Here is an 18236-nt window from a genome sequence, read left to right as displayed (position 1 = left end):
GATTCCCAACCTTTTTTGAACCAGCTAATTGCTGTGATTCTTCAGTATTACTTAAGAGCTGTACCCCAAACTTATCAAATAACTAATTCCAAGTACTGTGGTATACAATCAGTGGTATATCCACTGAATAAATGCAGAACTACTACGTTCCCTTGGAACCACAATTGGTAATCACTGCCCTAAGACATATGATTTACTAACCATAAAAGACAATCTCTACTCCTTGTGGCTTTCTGTTTGGGGAGAGACATGCTTTCTATTTTTACCAATTTTTGGATGGGATTTCTGCTTCCAAATTGAAATGGAACTAGCTAGAATTGTGGGAACAGATTCAGAAGGAGAGAGAGTTTGGGTGTTGAATACTAAAAATACAGAAGGAATGAATATATTTGCAATGAGAAATGAGCTTTTCTGACCTGCTCCCCGTGCCAGCCATTATGCTAGCTTTATGTTCTGTTTCTTTATAAGTTTTGTATTTGACTGAAGATACATGCTAAGATATGTGGTCGTCTCAGCGCAGATCCCATGTGCTTTGTCTGTCTAGGTTAGGTGGCAGTTCCATGAGCAGTCCTGGATGAGCTCACGGAGACTGGGCACACTAGGAAGGCTATAGATAAACGTCCTTTCTAGGTGTCATCTACCGCTGCTCGTTGCCCTCTCGCCCAGAATAGGTGATTCTTCCCTGCAGCCCAACTGATGTGCTAGCATGTGACCTAATCAGGCTGATTTTTGCCTAAAAATGAATTTTAGGAGTAATCCTGTATATTGCTGGCTCACACAAACAAGTGAGGTGATGATTTCTGGCGTGGGGATGGTGACAGCTGGGAAGGGGGAATAGTCTTTTTAGCCGTCACAGCTGCATATGGAAAAAGATATCCATCCACAAGCTAGGGAAAGCTTACAGAAGTCTCCAAAAACATGGCCTTAATTTACTTTCTCCTTTATTTGATTTTATATTTGAAATGAGTACTTAAAGTAAATGATGAGAGTGGCAATTTAGAGGGTAGAGACAGGACCATGACTTGGATGTGAAAAAAATTTGATCCATTATTGAGGTGCTAATAAAACTGATTTGTGAGGCTAATGTAATGTGTGAAGTAATTCTAAACTTTCAGAAACCTTAAGGTTTAACATAAACTAAGTAATAAAATGTTGGTAATTTAAGTAATTGTTTTTCTTCTTGCAGCTGTTGCTTTCCCTTTCTGAAAACTTGTCCATTACATACAGTAGTTTACTTATTTTGTGTAGTATTTTCTTTATGCTGCACATGTGATTAAAGAACCTAGCCTTTGGCATGCATATCCAAACCTGCTTTAGCATTTTTTTTGACCATAAAAGAGTTAAAAAAAATGAAGTTGCTCTTTAGACAGTGATGGTGAGAAAGTCTTCTCATTTAAGGGCTGGTTCTTAAACTCATCGATCCACTAGCTTTGAGTTTATAATGACAGTACTGCTGCCAGTTAATCGTGCAACTGATCTGCTGGGAGTTGCTCTTAATTGGAAAGGGAAGATTTATTTTTTGTTTTCTTCTCTTGCTGTTTGTTTACATTATACTGTTGAAGAAAATACAGGTGATCCACATGTCAGGATAAAATTCTGTCTTGCCCATTAACAAAAATGAGCCTTCTTAATGCAGAATGTTGAATCTGAGAGTATTTGTAGCTGAGGATATTTGTTGAAATTGAAAGTGTGAAGACTTCTGTTGAGGGAAAACTAAATCACCACAGGTCACTTTTTGGTAAAAGCAAATGCATCATTGCTGATCTTGACTGCAACACAGTCCATATATGTGGATTTTAAACTACTGTACTTTCTGTACAAAAATATTAGTGTGTTTTTTATACCAAGGAAGACTGGTTTGTCATGTAATTGTTGCTGTTAATATACAGCCCGTTCTGATGAAGCTTAAATGAGTATCGCTTTCCTTTATGGTCAGTGGACATAACTGAAAGCTATTAAAGCATTTTTAACAAGAGAATTAACATAGAGTCTTTTGTAGATAAACTTCACCCTTCCTGTTTTGGATGGAGCAATAAGTTTACCGTGGAGCAGATTTAGGAAATAGCTTTCCATCAATTCAGTATTTTATAAATAAAAAGTTGCAGGGCGAGGTCCTTCCTTTGGCATAAAGCTGATTATTTCCTGTTTAATCCTGAACTGGTGCATTTCAAGTAATGGGATTTTTTTAGCATCTGTCAGAGAGGAGAGCTTTTAGGATTTTGTTTTCATTTATGGTCCTATGACAATGCAGTTTCTAGACTTGAAGGTCATTATAGAAGAAAGAGAAACTAATAGATATATAAATTGTTGCTCTTTCAGACAATTTTTTGACTTAGCTGCACAGTTGTTTGTAGCTGGGCATTTTAAACATATAGCTGGATATTCTCATACATGACCTGAAAAGATGTCATTGATATATCTTTAAGAGACTGAACTTCTAGTGAGGTTTAGAAACTGATGAATTGTAATTGCTATGGATTGTTTGAATTCAGATTTATCATCTGCTTGCAGAAGGCACACACTTTCTCTTAGAAGAATATGTAAAAGGTAGAACTTAAAAATACTGCTGTTTTACCTAAGGAACACACAAGTTAATATATGAAGTAACACTACCCTCATCCAACACATCTGTTGTAAAGAAGCCTATGAAATCTAGGCCACACACAAACTGGTCTCCAAGGGCCTGTAGTTGGTGTTAGAATGCTGTTATTATGTGGTCTGATTGGTTTAGTAAAGAATTATCTCCAGTAAAACCATGTAACATAATAGTCCTCGCTCTCCCACATGGGAGCTACTTCTGCTTGACTGAGCAAGACATTTCTTGAAGAAGTAATAATGCGCTTGCTCTTGCCAAAATGTAACATTAAGTGAAGTGTATCGTCATGTACATTTTTGTTGTGGATCAGTTCTTGTTCATTTAAACATTCGCTTAAAGTCCTCCACTGTAGTATTAAAAATTATTAAAGTAAATATATGGATTTCCTAGCAATATATTTAAAGTAAACGTCTCGCTTCTTATTGAAAGCTGGCTTGTAGTAATTTTAAAATGATGGGGAACTGTAAGTACCTTGGAAAATGTAAGTTTTCATAAATGAAAACTCTGTTGCTGAACTCTCCAGATATTAATTTCATTGCCAGGCGGTGCAAGTCATAGCAGTTTTAAGATTTATCTTGCACTGTGCTGAATACTTTGTGTGCGGTGCTTTCCCTGTTCACTTTGACTTAAAAGAGAGCTGAGACAGTTCAATAGTTCATGTGAACAGTTTTCTAAATAGTACCAACTTGGTTGGCTTTTGCTATGATTGTTCAGGACTCTATAGCTGTGCTCTACGGATTTGTCCTTGTTGTGTGACGAGCTGTGAACACTTACTACAATTGTTGAAGACTTGTCTTTTAATTACGTTTTATTTTTAGTATTTTTTGGCTCTGCTCAACAGTGTCATACAAAACTGTATCTTCCATCTTTAGATTGCTTTGTAAGCATTGAGCAAATGCACAGAAACATGTATTTTTTTGTTTGGATGGTGAAGGGAAGAAGAAAGGTGCTGAGGAGGGATGGTGCGTCTCTACAGGGAAGGTGATTAGAAGTATTATTGCTGGGGGGCAGAGCCCTGCACAACAGAAGTCGCAGGAAGATGAGGCTGACGTGCCGAAGACAAGGCAGCATGGCTTTGCTCGGGCGCTCCTGCAGCCATCGCACACCGGAGCCGGTCATAGGCTTCCCCTGAGCTGCAACGGGCTCCACCCTGTGCAAACCCCGTGACTTCACTGTAATTGCAGAGGTGTCACCAGGGGCATGATATGAAGCAAAGGAGTATCCAGATGATGTCTTGAGCTTAAACTGGAGATAATGGTTTCATGCAAGTAAATAATTTGACCCGTGTGTTTTCTTCCCGGTGTATTACACAGCATGGAAAAGACCAGAGTTGTGTCTCAGGGCCCAAGCCAACTCTTGAGGGTTTTCAGCCTTTAACACGTATGCGCAAACTCAGCAGAGAATTTGTTACTGTAGACATAGACACCCACCCCCTAATTTTACAGAGCACTTTTCGTCTCTTTTCATACTAGAATTCTACTTCAAAATGAAGGGGGAAGCCTTGTGGTGGCATTGTTTTAGACTGCATCTTCCTCTTTCAAATTAGTTTAATCAAAGGAATAAACAAAAACGCAGGCAGGAGATGCTGTGTCCTAGAAGTAAGATGCTGTGGACCACCTGGACAGAAACACTGTGGCCCCATGTAGGGAGCAGCGACCAGCTCCTGGGGAGTTCAGAGCCGGGTGGCCTCAGCTGCCTCTCCCAGGGGCTGCGGCTCCCAGCGCCTGTCCCTGCTGCACTGTGCTCACCCGCTGCCCCCCACCTCGCCAGTCCTGGTCCTTGAGGGCAAAGCAGAATTCAAGTTGGAATTCACGCTTCTTGTAAAATGATGGCTCTATCAGCATCTATTCCACATGAGGGACTTCCAGCAGACCTTTTCAGTCAGGTATTTCGATGCCAGAAATGGTGGGCTTACATTCTGAAAGCCGATGAAATCTATTAAACCAGGCGCTTGAAACTTTCAATGGAAAGGGAGGCAGAATTGCATTTAAGTGCAAATAACTTTAATATTTTGCATATCTTCAGTAAGTAGCAAATTAACATGAAATTGGTCATTATTACATAGTAGATTAAATAACTTGTTTCCTCCAATTTGCATTTCAATGAATATCTAATTGGTCTATAAACACATTGATTAATGGGTGCAGAAATTATTACATAGATTCAAGGCAAAATTGTTAGTGCATTTTTAAGAAAGGAATGGAGTAGACTTGTTGATATTTTATAATTAAAAATTGTATACCACTATTGTAACCAAGTACTAAATTTGTTAATTTAGCTTTGTGTAACCATGAAAAATAGTTCATCTTGGTTGAAAACCAATTTTAAATGTCTTGATCATGGGAATTGTCTGCAAGTGGTTTAATGACAGTTCTGAGCATTCTTTGCACTATGGAGCTATAAATTTATATATTGTGCTCATAAACATAACAGTACAATTACATTGCCGCTGCAGTAATGAAAATTTCTCTGTACTCTTTCAGTAGAGGATGAGCTTATTGTACTTGAGGAGAGTAAATTTCGGGTAGGTTAATAAAGTCTAATTTGCATGGTTGAGAAAGATCCAAGATAGTATGTAAATAAATTAAAAAGTAGTGATTTGGGGAGAGGTAATAATTCCTTTTAAAAGATGTCTTTGGCAAGGAAAACACTTTGATACCAGCAGTACTGAAGTCATGCAGTGTATAGTAGTTTCCCAATTTGCTAGAGTTTACATGCACAATTATAATGCAAAATCTTACTGCATATGCAGTCAGCTTAGAGCTAGGTCTACATTACAAAATCTTTTAGCATAGCTCTTAGTTAGGAGTACAAGAAAAATTATACCTCATAGTCTGTCTACCCATGCCAGAAAACCTGGCATAGATGTGGCTGTGTTAACAGAAGAGTGCTTTGTCAGACTTATTTTAGGTCTGCTGAGGAGGGGAAATAAGAAGCTGGCTTATACCACCAGAGGGCTATACCAACCTAGCTATCGCGGTGTAGCTGGGGGAACAAAAGCTGTTACCTCTGTCTGGTGTAGAGGAGCCCTGGGGCGTCATTGAAGCAAGAGAGCTTTCAGGCAGTTTGCCCTTTCATTAACGGGGTGTCTGGAGGGGATGTGGTACGGCTTTCAAACTGGTGCTATGCTTGTGCTCTGCAAGTTCAAGCTCTACCTTTGTCAGAAATCAAACAACTACCAGTGAGCATGTTGCTTCTTTTCTCCTTGCATGGGGTATTTGATACTTGTGGGAAATGTGCCCTTACTAACTGAAAAGTTTCTGTCTTCTGAAAGATAATATTTTAAATGAATACTTGCATGAATCACAGATACAAGATTGTGATTGCTGGGCATGTTGGATCTTCTCAAGGGTGAGTTAGTATCTAAGGGTTGCAGGCTGTTTAACGTGGTTTCTGAGCCACAACCCTAACTCCTTCCCTCATGTGAACTGGGCCTTGAGGGTCTTTGGCTTTCTGGGTGAGGAGCCGAGAACAGGCATCTCCGAGCACTGACTCACAAGCACTGATGCTGGGCTGTATACATAGGGTGCAGAGCTGCTCAGAGAGCCGAGAGTTGTGTCGTGTTGCTGTGAAGAAGGAATGCTGCTGGGGGTGAGAGAGTGTTAGATGAATCTGTAAATGGATGGAATGGTAAGAATACTCAAAAATGCAGGAAAGATTGTGATGAAAAAGAGCAAGGGATTGGAAATTACAGATTAAATCATGGGCATTATTTTCACTTGCTAAATCATCACATCCACTTAATGGATATGGTTGTCATGCCTGGTGGTCCTGCTTGCCTTTGTGAGCAGAAGTACCACCTTCTGCATTGAAATGAATTTGCCCATCTCTTGCATAAAGCTGCTCGAGCTTTGCATGCCTGAGTCTCTTGATTCCTATTCAAGAGGCTTTTACATGTGTATAAAGCCAAGAGCATTCAAAAAAAGTGCCACAGTCATATTCATTCAAAACCATAGCTGGAGAAGGTAGTTAATGTTGTCTACCTTTATATAAAATAAAGCACATTCATTAGAACAGTTCTTTGAGAAATGAGAAGTGAAGATTCAGTTTAGTCATTTCTGAGAGAGAGGGGAAATTTGCATCTCCCATTTGCTACTCAGTTGTACTTTCTACCAGCTGTGGACATGGGAGATACAGGGGCTAACTTGTAGCCTGGTGGGACCAGTCTTCTTGGGGGTCTTTCCAATTATCAGGGAACTTCTGTCTTGTTTCCCTCTTCTTCAAAGGCTGCTTAGAGCAGAAGCTGTATTTTTCCCTTGAGCAGTTAAAAAGCCTTTCTTTGCAGAGACTGTAGAGCTAAGCTGAGGAAATTTCGTTCATGGCTTGAAATAAGGGTTGTGAATATCTCCATTTTAACTCTCTCTTTTTCCTGGCCTTGTCCCCCTTGAATATTGTATCTACTCTTGCTGTTGAAATGAAGCTCCTTTTTGGCCAGGTATGCAAGACTTTGAGACCAAGATGGCAAAGTTTCTGACTCTTCTGCAGACTGTAGTCACTTGCAGGGGAGGACGTCTTAAGTTCTAGTTTTTGTTCTCATTACCATTTATGTTGTCCAACAGCTCTGTTGTGCAAAATACGCAGGCAGCTCTGGAATAGTTTTGGAGAAGAACATGGGGCTGTGCTAGGCTGGAGAGGAAACGATGCAGAATTTGTCAGTGAGTAGTAGATATGTCGTCAAGGTATTCCCTAGCTAGGTATAACTTCGTCCACATCCAGAGTTCAGAGGTGCAACCACATTTTGGTGATGGTGTTTTCCACCCATCACCTAAACCATTCAATATGTTTTCTTTGGTTTAAGCCAAGACCATTTTTAGATGATCATCGCAGGAGGGATGTAGCAGTCTAAGAAATGAGCAGTCCTCATCTGCTTGCTTCTGCCCCTCTTCTTCCCACCAGAGGTTAATGTCCCAAAGCTGAGCTGGAAGAAGAGAATGTGCGGTATCCTTCATCGCTTCCATGTCAGTGTCCTACACTGTAATTTAATTCACTGTTGATGGCGCTTTGAGGTTAACTGTGAAAACTTTGCACTGATGCAGATTAGGGAATTCTCAAAAGTTTCGTTCTACCTGGTGAATTCTAGGGCTCGATCACCTCCAGCTGATGATCACCTCCAACCTAGGGGACTAAATCTCCATTGCTCTAGCTAGATCTGGAAGTAAATATCTCTTAGCTATATTTAAACAGGTCTAACAGTGCAAATTTTGGTTTAGTTTTCTCAAATATATGAGTGTTCACTAACGTTGCAGGTGCATCACGCCTTTAGATTTGCATCTAGACAAAGCCTAAGTGTTTATACAGAGACTAGCACAGAGTTGATCTCAGCCAGAGCTTCTATGCTATTATCATGTAAGAATCAGAAGAGCTAAAATGCCATGAGAATAATATAAAAGTAGGCATATTTGTGATCCTCTGAACTTACAGATGCCAGATGTGCTGATTTTTGGAAAACTCTTCAAAGAGAACATGAATTCAGCTTATATACTTCTCATTTGTAGGAAAATCAAGACTATACATATATTTTGTGTGTGTATGGGTATAAAATAAATATAAATATATATTTGAGAATAGAACAGCTGTTTTTGCTTCTCCTTCATCTGCTTACTAAAGTGTTACACGTTGTTTCCATTATGCTGGTGCCGTAGCTTAGGTCAGAGAATAAAAGCGTGCTGTGGCCTTGGCAAATGATCACCCTATGGCTTTAGCTGTTTTCAGGATTACCTGACATATATATCAGACAGAATAATCATGTCTTTGGTATCTTTTCCTTTCTTGTTTTTCAAGATAAAAATGTTATTTCTTCTTTCCCCACACATGGAATCATTTTCAGGTTTTAGTTCCAGATGTTTACAGATGAGCTTTCCGTGGTCTGAGCTCAAAATCCGTATCAGCTGGAATTTTAAAGACGGGGATATTTTAAAACCTTGTTGGGTCACAAGTTCTTCCAGTATTTTTCTCCGACAGAGAGCTTTTTTGCTTGTTTGGAGTCTTTTCTGCAGTTTTCTCTCTTCCTTAAGCATCCCATTCTCAGCTTATTTTCCAGAAATAGCCTCCTTCTCTTCTCTGGAGAAGATGGATTTTAATATGCCACACCACCATCCTCTTTTTCAAGAGCTTTGAGTGCTTTCACAATTTTTGTCAAGTAGTTGGTTGTATTTTTTTCAAATAGTTGATTAAGCAGTAGTTGGTATTCTTGTAATTTATAGTCTCTACTCCCTTCAGCAAAACATAGTAACTTCTCTCTGAGGTTGTTAGTCGTGCACTGGCTTCAGATATAAACTGGTTTATGAAGTTATTTTCACTTCACGACTGTGGCTCACAGTTCTTTCAGTTGTGCTGATGCATCTGGTTTTAGAATTGAATCACTGAATCACATTAATTGGGGAGGAAGTAATTTTAAAAGGGATCATCTCAGTGATGCAATTTACGTCGCAGCTATACAAATAGGTTTATCAGCACAATTGAGAAGGAGGCAGATTGCACAAGGGGGATCAGAATTAGCAGCTGGGGTAGAAAGCTTCTTGAGGGAAAATTGCTCAATTGTTGTTGGAGGAGCTGAGCTGTTTCCTTTGTTTTCTGTTGTTAGAACTGCCTTCCTGCTCCACCTTCGCCCTCTTCCCCTATTTTAGGCCAATTCTATTTTTTTAAGTCTTTTGTCAGAAAGTATTGAAAAAGTTCATCTCATGTATGAAGGTGTTTAGTTTCCAGATAGTTGTGACAGCGAAGTGACTTCTGACTCCAGACGCAGCGGCAACGATGGCTCTCTTGATTATCCTCCAAGTCTTCTTTTGTGAAAGTTTTGAAGAAAAATGTGCTTAGATTGAGCTAATATTTATATGCTAAGGGTCAGAGAATCTCATCTGGGTTAGCTCTTTGTGGTGTGTGAGAGAAATAGCAGATAGCACTATTTGCCATTAATTTGAAGACCAATTAAAAGTAGAGCATTTCCTTCAGTTATAGCTTTTGGAGCCTTCCCGTGCAGAGGATGGGGCGATGTGTCTGTGTTCTCGATTAGCGTCAGGGTTTCACTCATGCCGGTGTTGCACAGCATCCTCTGAAGACTGACAGTTACCGGGTTCATTTACCTGTGGAAGATCATTCACACATCCTTGGTCTGACCACTTCAAAGGTGATAAAATAGGACAAATAGAGATGCAATAAGGAGAAAAAAAAAAAAAAAAAAAAAAAGGTTTTGAACTATTTCCCCCAAAACATAATGGCTCTGGGGAGAAAAAATCTTTCAGAAATCGTTCTGTGAAGGTGCTAGCAAGCATGCTGCAAGGACGTGAAAGGCCAGAGTTATCCAAAGTGAAATACCATCTGTCTGTCATATGGTTAATCAGATACAGCAATTCTTCCTGAGCTTTTTCCTTGGAAAGAGTCAGAAAAAAAGAAACCCAAATTTGCTCTGTTTGAAGTTCTCTTAGCAAGTACCGTGTTTCACTTGCTGTGGAGCATGGACTCTGAGAGTCTGTTTCTTGCTGATATTTTACTACCAAAGAATTAAACACAAAGCAGGAGACAAACCCCCTCTCAGAAAAAATGCCATGTGCACACTATTTCCACACTTAAGATGTTTAGCTCCAGTTCGTTTTGGGCTGCACTCTTCTTTCTGACTTCTTAATCTCTGTTGAAAATTAGTTTCTTCCAAAAGATTTTCTTTTATTTGCTAACCAGTGTTTGAAAAGTGGGTCTCATTTTAAACTATTATTATAGAATATACTATCAAACATTTGAGAACTGTCTTTATTAAAGGTATCATGTTAAATCATTGTGTTTCTGAGAATAATTTAATTTGTGTGCAGAATGTACTTTTTTTCCCCTGCTTCTCTGACATGAATATGCTTGAGCTGCCTTTGGACTGGTCCTTATGAATAAAACAGTGTGATGGTGTTTCGTTGTGGGGGGTTTTTTGTTTGTTTTTTTTCCTTTCTTTTTTACTAATGGGGAATTGCTTATATACAGTTGTATCCTTTGTGTCCTCAATATAAATAAATATGGGAGGAAAGGGTCACACATCTCTGTAAAAAACAAGTTCTAACAGAAGCACACAATAATAAAAAATAATCATACTTTGAGGAATATCAACATTTTAGATATTTTTTTTCTCCTAAAAAATGTACAGAGATATAAAACGGAGTTATCTTCATTCAAAAAGCCAGTGTATTTTCTAAACGGAAATGGGCCAAAGAGGTGTGAAAATGGACTGCATCTGGCAGTTGGCAGAATTTGACAAGTTCCTTTTTTGGTGGATGGTTAGATTAATAACCTTAGCTGGAATTTGGAAAAAAAAATAATTGAAAGGCCACTGACTCTCTTTGAAAACCGCCTAAGAGCATAGTCAGATGTTTGTTTGAAAAACACTTGCAGCGATAACGAGAAGTTACTTCTCCTCAACTGCAGTACATAACTGACTTGTAAACTCTTCATTCCCTGCAGTACAAGATCAGACGGGTTCATGCAAACCGCTGCCAAGGTTTCTCTTATCCTTAGTGGTCGAATCACCAATGCAGTTAAACTGATTAAAGTCGTATTTGTCAAGGACTTTGACAAAAACAGATATCCAACAAATAAACATAATTTGGTGAAGTTGTTTAAACGTAACTTGTATTTAAAGTATTAGGAAAGATCACAAACTAAGTTATTGTTGCTTTGTATAAAGATTGAGATTGCTAGACATGTCACGGTTAAATTAATTTTACATATATTTGCAATGAAAATCTGGTTTAGCATTTGCATTTTGCTCTGCCATTATTTATTAAATATTGCTGCAGGAGGAACTTAATTTCTCTTTTTAAGGCATTTCTTTCAATAAGAGTTATTTCTTGTATCCAGATAGTTCTGAACTAGTTACGTTTGTGTTAGCACAGGTCAGAAGAGAGGAAAAGGCAAATATGTCCTACAGTTGAAATTCGTGTTAAATCTAATATTCTTTGTTTGGTTTGGATCTGCAGTGGCACCTAACTCAATGAGGGCTGTTGGTGTGCTAATGTAAAGAGTCTTTTGCATTTAATCGTTTTCTAAAATGTGTTTTTTCTAGGTCTACAGACAAGACTGTGAAACCTTTGGCATGGTAGTGAAGATGCTAATTGATAAAGATCCATCATTAGAGAAGTCCATTCAGTTTGCCCTGAGGCAGAATTTGCATGAAATAGGTGAGCGATGCATTGAAGAACTCAAACATTTCATTGCTCAGTACGATGCTGCCAATCAAGATCTATCAGAACCCTTCAAAGAGGGCTCATACTAAGGACAAAAGCGTGCTTTTAGATCCTCTGCATTGTGTATGCCATAATACATAAATCTGCTTTTTGCGGGGAAAGAGGAGATCTTGTTGGAGATTTGAACCCAAGGCCTGCACTCCTTCATAGTAGCTCAGGTGGATATATCTTGTTCACTGTGGTCTCCTCAATTGTATTCTTCCTACCTGTACTTGTTGACATATATTCCTTTGAAAGGACGTTCTTTTAAAAAATGCTGTAAAGTGGCAAACTATTTTTGAAACCTTTACACAGTTACCTAGGAAAAAATGTTCAGTCCGATGGATGTACACTTATGTTTTGATGTTTATAAGTGTAACTTCAAACACTGTATTTTTTATTAAAATAACAAGAAGCAGCTCTTCATTCCTCAACTTATGCAGAAATATGTCTTGTTTTCATATACACTATAGGAAGGGAAGACTTGCAAAATTGTTTGCAACTATGATTTAAATTATTTATTATAGTTTAAAATTAAACTTCGGATTCATTCTGTAAAATTACACTAGGGGTTATCTCTAGTCTCTGACTGCCAGAGCAACTCTAACTACTTGATATAAAAAGTGCTGTATTTTTGCTCTAATTGCAGGTTCTGCAATGCCTTTTAAATTTTGGTGTTTTTCATATCGTGAGTCATTACTAGTAAGCAGTATTATGTAGGATGAACTCAATTTTTTGTCAATATTTGCAACTAAATGTTTTCTTTATGTTTTTGACTACACCTTACAGACTAACTGCAGGCAGCCACTGAGCAGGGAAAGGTCCCTTCTTCTACTCTTTCCCCTTCCCCCCTTACACCTTCTCACCACTTTTCATGCATTATTTTTAACAGTTAGGAGGCTGTGTAATCTTTACTTCCGACATCAAGAAGGCACAGGGATTTAGGGTGGCCAGGTGAGGCAAGGCAAGCGAGCAGGACCGTCTCTTTAGTAACTCCAAGTTGCTTTGGATTTGATGTAATGTGAAGGTGAACCCTAAGGCCCCAAATCCATCATCATTTCAAACCTAGGTGATTCTGTGTAATGTCTGGAGCCACTTTTGACCTGATAGAGCGACTTGTAGTTGGCGAACAGTGGTTGAGGAGAGTCACAAGCCTGCCAGTGCTATGTGATTACTTTTCAGAGATGAAAAATATTTAGGACTCATTGGCGGTATCCTGACTGTTGGATTGTGTCCAGCTTTACATTTAATAAGGTACTGTTTTTTTATGAACATTTTAGGAAAGGAATAATTTGAGTCATAATCACAAAGAGGTAAGTATAAGCATGATTATTTTGTATACATTTGCATTTAAAAACACGTGAAACTCTGTAAAAGGACTAATGACTAAAACTCACCGTTTCCAAATTGTACATTATTTTTAAATGAAAAAGTCACTGAGTTCAGCCCCCTTTTCAAGATAGCTTCTCAGATTTCATCAGGATGGTTTGCAGAAAAGTAAATGAAATAGCAATGATTTTGCATCTACAAGGTACTGTATCTATCACAGCATCTTACACATGCAAATCGTGATATGGTATATTAAATACATATTATATCAGATTCCTGAGATGCCTGATTAGTTTTAATGTCAGTAGGGTGTGGTTTTGCAGTTGGCTTTTGTTGGTTTCTGAGAGTTCACATTGCTCAAAGGAGATGACCTGCAACTTACCTTGTTGGCACCTGGGATTGTGTGGGCTGCGCAGTGAGTGGGAATCAGCTCATGGATCCTACAGGATGCTAATTTGGGGAGGGCGAGAGGGGAGGAGAGGCAACCTGTTGTGGCAGAGTAGCTAGACCTGACCTGCCCCTTCTGGCAACAACCTGGCTTACCAAGATCAGTCATGAAACCACAGGCAAAGTCTTTTCTGAGGCAGAAGCGTAACTACAACTTGCCTACAGGACTGAGAGCCTTCAGGGTGTTACAGCAGAGTTTCTGCTTTGGGTTAGAAATGCTAACGAAAAAATACTGAAATCATGTTTAATATATTTTTTGATTAAAAATGTCCATTATTACTGTACAGTTTGTTAGGAGTCTCCTTTGTTAGAAGTCTGATTAAATTTACTATGATAAAAGTATCTGATTTTTCAAGTCTTTTTCTGTAAAGTAAGACCTAAGCTTACAATCATAGAATCATAGAATATCTTGAGTTGGAAGGCACCGATAAGGATCATGGAGTCCAACTCTCTGCTCCTCACAGGACTACCTAAAACTAAACCATATAACTAAGAGCATCGCCCAGATGCTCCTTGACCTCTGACAGGCTTGGTGCCCTGACCACTTCCCTGGGGAGCCTGTTCCAGTGACAGACCACCCTCTCAGTGAAGAACCTTTTCCTAATGTCCAATCTGAACTTCTGATGCAGCTTCATTCCATTTCCTCGTGTCCTATCGCTGGTCTCTAGAGAGAGGAGATCAGCAGCTCCCCCTCCACTGCCCCCCTTGAGGAAGTCACAGACTGTGATGAGGCCACCCCTCAGCCTTCTCTTCTCCAAGCTGAACAAGACAAGTGACCTCAGCCGCTCCTTGTAAGTCTTGCCCTCGAGACTTTTCACTGTCTTGGTCGCCCTCCTCTGGACACGCTCTAATGATGTCCTTCTTTTGAGGTGCCCAAAACTGCACACAATACTCAAGGTAGGGCTGCACCAGTGCAGTGCAGAGTGGGACAGTCACCACCCTTGACCTTGCCATGCTTGATGCACCCCAGGACATGGTTGGCCCTTTTGGCTGCCAGGGCACAGTGTTGACTCATGTTCAACTTGCCATCAAACCCCCAGATCTCTTTCTGCAGGGCTGCTCTCCAGCCTCTCATCCCTCTGTTTGTACGTATAACCAGGATTACCCCGTCCCAGGTAGAGAATCCAGCACTTGCTCTTGTTAAATTTCATACGGTTGGTGAGTGCCCACTCTCTAGTCTATCCAGATCTCTCTGCAAGGCCTCTCTACCCTCAAGGGAGTCCACAGCTCCTCCTTGTTTAGTACTATTGGCAAACTTAATTAATGCAGATTCAACTCCTGTGTCCATGTAATTTATAAAAACATTAAAGAGCACCGGCCCTAAAATTGAGCCCTGGGGAACCCCACTGGTGACTGGCCACCAGCCTGATGTAATCCCTTGTGGCAGAACTCTTTGAGCCCAACCTGTCAGCCAATATTCTTGGGTTTTTTACATTAGCTGATAGGTCAGCAAGATCCTTCAAAAGTTTATTAATTAGGTTGTCCTTAGCTTAATCGGACTTTTTTTTTTTTTTAAAATTGATTAAATTTTACTCATGAGCTAAGGAGCCTCTTGAATTTTTTTAAGTGCTATTTCTGTGAAAGGTTTAATTCACATTCATGAGTGATAGGTAACTGGTTTCCCATTTAATACTTGTCATTATGTTGAACGTTCACATTTAACCTTTTGTGATGTCTGCTTTCTGTTGATGTAAGTAAGTAAACTATTACGCCAATCACTTAAGCGAGAAACATGGCTTTTAGTCTTGTTTCCTGTAGAAACAAACATACACTTTGGATTCATTTCGTATCAATGTAAAAAGTTGTCCTTGGTCTGATGGACAGCCTTGATGGGCCTCCTGGAAAGGGGTAGGAAGAGCATTGGTGGAAGGAACCAGATGCTGTGCTGGAGGAATTGATTTTCTTTGTCCTCTTAAGAGCCCCTGAAAAAAATCTTACTCCTAGCGCTCATTAAGGTGCAGATGCCCTTAAAAGAATAAAAAGGGAAGAGGAAAAGGAGGGAAAGGAGCGTGGAAATTGAGTGCTACCTGCTGAGGCTGGAGCGGTTCTGAACGGATCTGTAACCTCACTGGGTGAGTTGGCAGCTTTGAGTGACAATGTACGCAGATAGATAGGGTGAAAATCAGCAATAAACCCACTATGGATATGAAAGGAGCTGTTGCCATGTATCAGAGAAGGACCGGTTCCTTGCGACCCTGTTTTCTGTGCAAGGTTTCCTCTTTTGATGAGGATGAGGATAATGTGTTGCCCTGATATTTCTCACTATCATGAAGGTTGTACTGGGTTTGGCTGGGATATAGTTAATTTTCTTCACAGTAGCGAGTATGGGGCTGTGTTTTGGATTTGTGCTGAAAACAGTGTTGATCATACAGGGATGGTTTCGTTATTGCTGAGCAGGGCTTACACAGAGTCAAGGCCTTTTCTGCTTCTCACCCCGCCCCACCAGTGAGTAGGCGGGAGGTGCACGAGAAGCTGGGAGGGGGCACAGCTGGGACAGCTGACCCCAACTGACCGAAGGGATGTCCCATACCATATGATGTCATGCTCAGCAATAAAATTGGGGTGGGGGCAAAGTTTGCCAGGGCTGCTGTTGCTCAGGGACTGGCTGGGTATCGGTGGGCTGGTGGTGAGCAACTGGGGGTTTTGGGGTTTTTTTGGGGGTGTTTTTTATTGTTGGTTTGATTTGGTTTGAGGTGGTTTTTTTTTGTTTTTTTAGCTTATTAAACTGTCTTTACCACAACTCACGAGTTTTTTTACTTCTACCCTTTTGCTTCTCTCCTCCATCCCACCTGGGGGTAATGTATGAGCAGCTGTGCGGTGCTTAGGTGCCTACCGGGGCATAAGCTCCATTTGGAATACAGGTACTACTTCTCATAACACAAACCAGGATTTACAGCTTTGGTGACTGTATCTATCTTGAGTCTTGGGCTGGTAGCAGACACTATATCCCATACCATTCTCTTTATATTTAAGGTGGAAGAGTCTATTAGAAACATTTCTCATAGGAAGTGATCAAAAATAATGAAGTAGAAATCTTTTAGGTCAAGGTGAAAAAACTAAAGTTGTACAGCCATCTTTAAACTTAGTGTAGAATTTTTAAAGTGGATAAAAATATGTTAGCCCCCCTTTCATTAAGCGTGGTTACAAGTACCTGTTAGTCTTCCGGACGTGAATGTCTCTTAGCAGTCCCTTCCTCAGCAAAACAAAGCTTTCTGAATGTTTTCTAATGCTCTTAATTACGTCTGGTCCTGCAGCCCAGCGGAGGTGAGGGAGATGTAGTGCCTCAGAGCAGAGGTATCTAAACCGGCTCTGAACAAGCTGCTTAACCACTGGAAGGCACCAACCCTGGAGCGCTGCTCCCCTGGGCACGGTGCTGCGCAACCGTTCCTCCCGTGGCTGAGCCGGGTCTGGAGGGAAAACAGGTCCGGCTCCTGCCTGGAGAACTGCTGCTGCGTAGAGGGAGAGCAGCGCTGCGCACGGGAGGTTTATTGCCCCCTTGCACAGCCAAATGTGCCTCTCCATTTTTTCTGAGTAAAACTGAGGACAAGGCAAGGCCGCTATCCACTGCCAAAGCTGCCAGCTGAAAACCAGCAATATAAACAGCGGTGGTGGGAGGGGGGTTTATGTCACGGTTTACATCACACATTTTGAAGTACCCAGAGCCCTTGCAGGAGCAGAGAATTCACAGTGCTCCAGCAATGACACTGTTGGCCCTAAGGTCACCCTTGGGTTTTGTGTAAGGGCATGGGGAAAAAGGACATCTTTCAGCTCATTCATTTTGAGGTTTAGAGGGAGGTAATGTGAAAGTTAACTCTGGAGGTAATTTGTAAATGACACACTTTAGAGATCTGCTTTGAATAGTTGCGTTGTTTTTTTCAAGAAAAAGTATTAAGAAGCAACTAACAATCTATGGAGAACTTTTATCATCTAATACTCTGTAAGACATTGCACTTTGGGAGCGTACATATGCTGTATCTCAGAAGATGGTGTAAGATCAGAAGTACTGGTGGAGACATCGCTCCATGAGACAGTTACTTGCTCCAAAAAGGGCACAGCATTTCGTTTCTGAGGATCCTGCTTCCCTCTATTTGGAAATGCAGGTAAGAATGGAAGGTCCCAATCATTGACCATCCTGGGGAAAGTATTAACAAGTCAGCGTCCCTCCTCAAGTCCCGTAAGCCCTGGCAGTCTGGTTGTTGTAACAGACTTCAGCGCAACAGGCGTGTGGCTGCTAGGAAAGCAAACGCTGCCCGAGCCACCACAGCAGCCCGCCAGCTGGAAGCATCCCACGAGCCGCCCGTTGGCCCATGCAATGTAGCACAGTATTACTTTGATCAGCTTTACGTGTACACAAGACTTGTTTGTACTAGAAAGATGACTTATATGGTGAATACTACTGCTGGGAGTAAAGGATCTGTTGCTTATTTTACCCTGGAAAATACAAGCAAGTAACTGCTAGTTTGATTTAGCCTTAGCAATAGCTTCATTTTCTTTGGTGTAAGCCAATACTCATGCGTCTATTCCCCCCCTTACTTCTAGCTGCTTTTATTTCCAAACTTCTGTATCCTCAAGAAGGGCAAGCTTAGTTCAATTCGCCAGGCTTTTTTGTAAGAAGCATCTGTTATTTCATTAACTACCTTTCTTCAGGTAGTCAGAAAGCTAACGGC

The 18236-nt window shown here is 40.4% G+C and overlaps 1 protein-coding gene across 2 annotated transcripts in view; it reads left to right on the top strand.

The window, feature by feature from the left end:
• The window catches only part of PPHLN1 (periphilin 1), a 73085-nt gene extending 59014 nt beyond the window's left edge, over positions 1-14071 (top strand). For both annotated transcript variants that reach the window (XM_082309784.1, XM_082309783.1), the window contains exon 10: positions 11634-14071. In XM_082309784.1, coding sequence (XP_082165910.1) covers positions 11634-11843 — 210 coding nt within the window. In that variant the 3' untranslated portion in view covers positions 11844-14071. The remainder of the gene's footprint in view (positions 1-11633) is intronic.
• Positions 14072-18236: the final 4165 nt, after the last annotated feature.

This window comes from Platalea leucorodia (assembly GCF_965183815.1).
Source record: "Platalea leucorodia genome assembly, chromosome: 4".
Classification (NCBI taxonomy): Eukaryota; Metazoa; Chordata; class Aves; order Pelecaniformes; family Threskiornithidae; genus Platalea; species Platalea leucorodia.
The sequence above is the reverse complement of the archived record's forward strand: the minus strand, read 5'-3'. Positions and strand labels throughout refer to the sequence as shown.